The sequence below is a fragment of the Belonocnema kinseyi genome, chromosome 7 (assembly GCF_010883055.1).
Source record: "Belonocnema kinseyi isolate 2016_QV_RU_SX_M_011 chromosome 7, B_treatae_v1, whole genome shotgun sequence".
NCBI classification, from domain to species: Eukaryota; Metazoa; Arthropoda; class Insecta; order Hymenoptera; family Cynipidae; genus Belonocnema; species Belonocnema kinseyi.
Window position 1 is genome coordinate 3,348,747 of NC_046663.1, and position 6,207 is coordinate 3,354,953.

At 23.1% G+C, this 6,207-nt stretch overlaps 1 protein-coding gene across 1 annotated transcript in view; it reads right to left on the bottom strand.

Annotated features, from left to right (window-relative positions):
* LOC117175918 (transmembrane protein KIAA1109-like) overlaps positions 1-6,207 on the bottom strand; it is a 178,513-nt gene that overhangs the window by 64,416 nt on the left and 107,890 nt on the right. The window contains exon 16 of the mRNA XM_033365766.1: positions 5,669-5,894. Coding sequence (XP_033221657.1) covers positions 5,669-5,894 — 226 coding nt within the window. The remainder of the gene's footprint in view (positions 1-5,668; positions 5,895-6,207) is intronic.

The window sequence follows — 6,207 nt, forward strand, 5'->3', positions numbered from 1 at the left end:
ATTAATTTATTTATTAATTAAATAATTAAATTAAAATACCGTCAAATTTATTTATTTAATTATTCTTAATTTTTGGCATTAAAATCAAAATTTTATCTATTTAAAAAAATTTTTAAAATTAAAAAAAAATTTAAAAAAACAACCCTCGCTTCGCTCGGGTCGTAAATGTTAGCGGCTGCTGGAAAACCCTTCGCTTCTTCAGCTTCTTGTTTTCTGCCATATAATAAATTATATCATGCTTCTGGCTACGCGTAGGTTATGTCGGCTGACTTAGCTGCAGGGAAGGAAATAAAAACATGGCCGCGACTTCATAGCAGACGAGTCTTACGTCTCACGCGCTTTTGATTGGAAATTTTAACTAAACGACGAATTTTCGGCCGGATATGAAGAAAAATAGTATACATTACACGGTAATGTAATGTACTATTTTTTTTTATTTGGTTCACCTTTTTTAGTAGAAATATTTGCATTTTTTCTTTATAGAAATGTAAATGTTTGGTTGAAAATTCAACTCTTTTCGTAGAATATTAAACTTTTGTTTAAAATTCATATTTTGTTGCTGATAAGTCAACTGAAATCTTTTTTGGATGGAAACTGTTTTTTCTCTTAAGATTTTTCTTTTTCATTTAAAATTTCATCTTTTTAGGAGAAATATTGCATCTTTATTGGATAAAAGTGAAATTGTTTTGTTGAAAATTAAACTACTTTGTAGAAAATTTACTTTTTGTTTAAAATTCGTATTTTTGTGATCAAAGGTCAATTGAAATCCTTTTGGATGGAATTCAAAAAATGTAACTATTGTTTTTAAGGTTTTTTTTTAATTCGTCTTTTCTTTTAAAGGAAATTTCATTTTTCTAGAATAAAAATGCAAATGTTCGGTTGAAAATTCAACTCATCATTGAACATTTTTATTTTTGTTATTTTAAAATTCACTTGCCTTAGCGCAAATTACATATTTCTTGGATAAAAATGAAACTATTTGGTTGAAAATTTAACTATTTCGTAGAAAATTTACTTTTTCTTTACAATTCGTATTTTTGTATTGAAAAGTCAATTGAAATCTTTTTGGATGAAAATTCAACTCTTTCTCTGCAAATTTCTCTTTTTGATTTAAAAATTCACCTCTTATAGTAGAACTTTAATTTCCCTTGGACAAAAATGCAATTTATGGGCAGAAAATTCAACAGACTTGTTAAAAAGCCATACTTTTTGGTTAAAAATTCAACTATTGAGCAGAAAATTAACTTATTGCTTACGATTCTTAATTTGGTGTTGGAAAGTGAACTGGAATATTCTGTGGGTAAAAATTTAACTATTGTTTTTAACGTTTCTTTTTAATTGGTCTTTTCTTTTAGAGGAAATTTTATTTTTCTAGAATAAAAATGCAAATGTTCCGTTGAAAACTTAACTTATCTTTGAACATTTTTTCAACTCTTTTTTCCTAATTTGTCTTTTTTATTTAAAAATAGAACTGTTTGGTTTAAAATGTAACAATTTGGTTAAAAAATCATATTTTTTGGTTAAAAAATCGACTTTTAAGTAGAAAATTAACTTATTGTTTACCATTCTCATTTTGGCGTTGAAAAGTCAACTGGAAACTTCTTTGACTGAAAATTTAATTTTTTTTTCAAATTTTTTTTAAATTCATCTTTTCTTTTAGAGGATATTTCATTTTTCTAGAATAAAAATGCAAATGTTCGGTTGAAAATTTAACTTATCTTTGAACATTTTTATTTTTGTTATTTTAAAATTCACTTGCCTTAGCACAAATTACATATTTCTTGGGTAAAAATGAAACTGTTTAGTTGAAAACTAAACTATTTTTTAAAAAATTCATACTTTTTACTTGAAAATTTAACTATTTCGTAGAAAAAAATACTTTTTCTTTAGAATTCGTATTTTTCTATTGAAAGTCAATTGAAATCTTACAAGGATGAAAATTCAACTCTTTTTTCGAAATTTGTCTTTTTTATTTTAAAATAGAACTGTTTGGTTGAAAATGTAACAATTTTGTTAAAAAATCATACTTTTTGGTTAAAAATTCGACTAGTGAGCAGAAAATTAACTTATTGTTTACAAATCTTATTTTCGTGTTGAAAAGTGAAATGGAAACTTCTTTGACTGAAAATTTAATTTTTTTTCAAGTTTTTTTTTTAAATTCGTCTTTTCTTTAGAGGAAATTTTATTTTTCTAGAATAAAAATGCAAATGTTCAGTTGAAAATTTAACTTATCTTTGAACATTTTTATTTTTGTTATTTTAAAATTCACTTGCCTTAGCACAAATTACATATTTCTTGGGTAAAAATGAAACTGTTTAGTTGAAAACTAAACTATTTTTTAAAAAATTCATACTTTTTAGTTGAAAATTCTACTCTTTTGTTGAAAATTTAACTGTTTCGTAAAAAAATTACTTTTTCTTTAGAATTCGAATTTTCTATTGAAAAGTCACTTGCAATCTTACTAGGATGAAAATTCAACTCTTTTTTCCAAATTTGTCTTTTTGGTTTAAAAATTCACCTGTTTTAGTAGAATTTTCATTTCTCTTGCACAAAAATGCAACTGACGTTTGAAAGTGAACTGGAATCTTCTTTGAATGAAAATGTAATTATTTTTTTCTAAGTATTTTTTTTAATTCGACAGTTTTAGAAGAAATTTCATTTTTCTTGAATAAAAATGTAAATGTTCAGTTGAAAATTCAACTCATTTTTAAAAGTTTTTATTCAAAATTAAAGAAATTCTAATGAGATTAAAATCAAATTTAAAATCCTATTTAACTTATTTCAATTAATTTAAACTTATTCAAATTAGTATGCCGAATTCCAGAAATAAAACCAAGAATCCAACCACCATAATTTGCTCCTATTGAAATTTGAAAAAAGCTACAAATTGCTTCACCAAAAATAAAAGAAGAAAATTTGCTTTTTTAGACAGAAATAATAAAGAGGAACATTATATTTTGTTCGTGAAAAGTCAACTAAAATCTTTTTAAAAAGAAAATTCAACTATTTTTTTGAAAATTTATCTTTTTGGTTTAAAAATGTATCTGTTTCAGAAGAAACTTTTTTTTTTTCAAAGTGCAACTTTTTTATTAAAAATTATTATTCTTTGCTTGTATATTTAATTATTTTTTTCGATCAAATGTTGAGCGGAAAAGACTATTTTTTTACTTTAAAACTAATTTTTTAACAGAAAAATTAATTTTTCCGGTATTCCAAAATTGATATTTTTTAGTTGAAAATTCTCCTTTTTCGGTAAAAAAATAATAATTTTCTGGGTTTACAATTTCATTTTTGTTAGGTAGAAATAAATTAGTTTCATGAAAAATTAACTTTTCATTGAAAAGTCATATTTATTTTTTGAAAATTTTATTTTGTATAGAAATTTCAACTTTTGGCTTGAAGGTTCAACAATTTAGAATAACTCTGATTTATTTTCTGAGTGTCAAATCTTTATTTGTGGAAAATTTTTCCTTTTGGTTTTAAAATTCTTTTTTTTTGTATCATCTTTTTGGTTGATATACAAACTATGACACTTTTTTGTTTGGAATTTGTCTTCTTAGATTAAAAATTCAAGTATTACGTTAAAAGTTTAATTCTTTCTTTTTTTTAATTCAAATAGCTTGTTAAAAATCCATATTTTATATTAGAAAAGACGTCTTTTTGTTAAAAATAAATTAATAAATAAAAAAAATTAATTCATATCGGGATATGAGCGAATTTTAAATAACCTTTTTATTTTACATTTATTTTAAAAGAAAATAAAAAAAATACTTTAAAAAATTTTCAAAATTATTAAAAAGAAGAATGTGGGAAATTTCAAGGCATTTAAAACAAAATTTTATTGTATTTTTTCAAAAGTGTAGAATAAATTTAAATAATTTAAAAAGATATAAAAAATTATAAGAAATTTAAAAAGGTTTTATTAAACTCAAAATAAAATGTAGATTTTTCAAGAATTCGAAGTAAAATGCTGAAATTTTATAAACATTTTGAAAGGTTTTAAGATGATAAAAAAATTCTCAAGACTGCAGAGAATATTTATAGTTATTCTTTCTTTTGAAAAATTAATTTTAAGAGGATATTTTCAAAGATTTTTAAACGTTTGGTAAAATTCTTGAAAAAGAATGTTGAAGATTTTCAAGAAAAATGGTGCAATTTTCCAAGATTACAAAATTTTTTAAAAATTTAGGAAGTTTAAGAGATACTTAAAAAGTTATAATTAAAAAATAGGAAAATTCCAATTTATTTTTTATTTTGAAAAATTAAATCTAAGACAAAAACTTTTAAAATATTTTAAAACTTTCGTAAAATTTCAAAAAAAGGATGTAGAATATTATAATGATTTTTTAAAATTTTTTCAGGTTACAGAAGTTTAGAAAAAATGCTATTTATTTTAAAGATATTTACAGTTTTTGAAAAGGTTTAAAAATAAATCAAAATTTGGGCGGATTAAACATTTTTTTAAATGTACTTTTTAAAATAAATTTGAAAGCATTCCAAAAGATTTCGAAAAATGTCGACAACAAAATCTGGACGATTTTTAACCATTTTTTTAAAAATATTTTGTAGAATTTAAAAAAAAATCAGAAAAAACTTGCATTATTTTAAAAGATATTTTGAAGTTTTTAGATGTTTTGAAGAGATTCAAAAATAATTTACATCTTAAGAAGATTTCAAGAAATTAAAAAAAAATTATATTTTTGAATCCTTCGAAAAAATATGCTTTTTAAGAATTTTGAAATGTTCTTAAAATTTCTGAAAAATATAAAGCAATTTTTATTTGAAAAATTAATTTTGAGAGAACGCTTGAAAATATTTTAAAATACCTCAAAACATTTACAAAATTAAAAAAAAATCTAAAATATTAAAAGATTTCCTGGAAATTGACCAAATTTTTTATTATTTCTTCCAAACTTCTACAAGTCATCTTTTAAAGTGACTCGAATTTTTCCTAAAATGTTGTAAAAAAAAACTTGTAAAATAAAAAATAATTAGATTTATATAATTTTTAAAAAAACAGAATTGAAGGTTGCATTTCTTTTAGTGAAAATTTCATCTTTTTCGGGTAAAAATATAACTGTTTAACTCAAAATTAATCTGTTTTTGTTTGAGAATTCGAATAATTTTTTTGAAAATTCATCAATTTCGGATAAATCCAATCTTTTTTTTTATTTAAAATTTTATTTGATTTAAAATGATCTTTTTATGTTAAAAATTACACTAGTTGGTTAGAAATTGAACTATTTTTTTTTTAAATTAATTTTTTCTGGTTGAGGATTCAACTATTTTGTTGAAAATTTGTATTTAAAAAAAAATGAATTTAGCTCTTTTTGATTTAAAGTAAAAAACTTTTCTTTGAAATATCAAAGCTGTTACTTTTTTCGTTGAGAATTCGTCTCTTTTGGTTAAAAATTCAATTTTTGGATTGAAAAGTAACATTTTTGTTGACATTATGATTTGACTTCTGAAATCTTGAAAAATCTCTTTGAACTTTCTCAAAAACCTTACAAAATTATATTCATATAATCTTTAAAACTAAGTTGAAAAATTATTGGTAATTTAACAATTTTATTTTGAATTAAAAATGATTTTTCTCTTTAAATAAAAATAAAAATGGGCTCGGAGCAGGTTTTTTGCAGTTTTCCTCTCCCTTGGCCAAAAGACTTACTTGCAGTGTTATCCAATTCATCTTGACTCTTCATACTATCAGTGTACAAGATTTCGGTCTCGACTTTCTTCTCGTCAGTTCCATTTTCACCTTTCTCAAATTGCGATCTCTTGGCGACCTTCAGTTTAATGCCTTCGAAACCGCATTCAAACATTATAAACCCAAGTCTGTCTTCTCCACTTCCCATTGTAAACTCTTCAGTGGCTTGCGGTGGACCCATTTGTTTCTACAGTGAAACAAACAATATATTTGTTAAAACTCTAAATAACCAAAAAAGAGCAACTATTTTTTTTATTTCATGTAATTTTCACATTAAAAAATAAAATTAGTATTTAAGCAAGGACAATTTTTATGATAATTGATGAAAATTGGTATCTTAACTTCAGAAATACCAATTTCAGACGAAAAATAGTAACATAACTTAAAATTGTTCAAAATTTTAGTACGAGGGTAGTTCAATAAGTCCTTAGAATGACCAACAGATGGCGCGCGAATCGCTCCAAATCATCTGTTTTCAGTCAGCACCACTCCCGACTAGA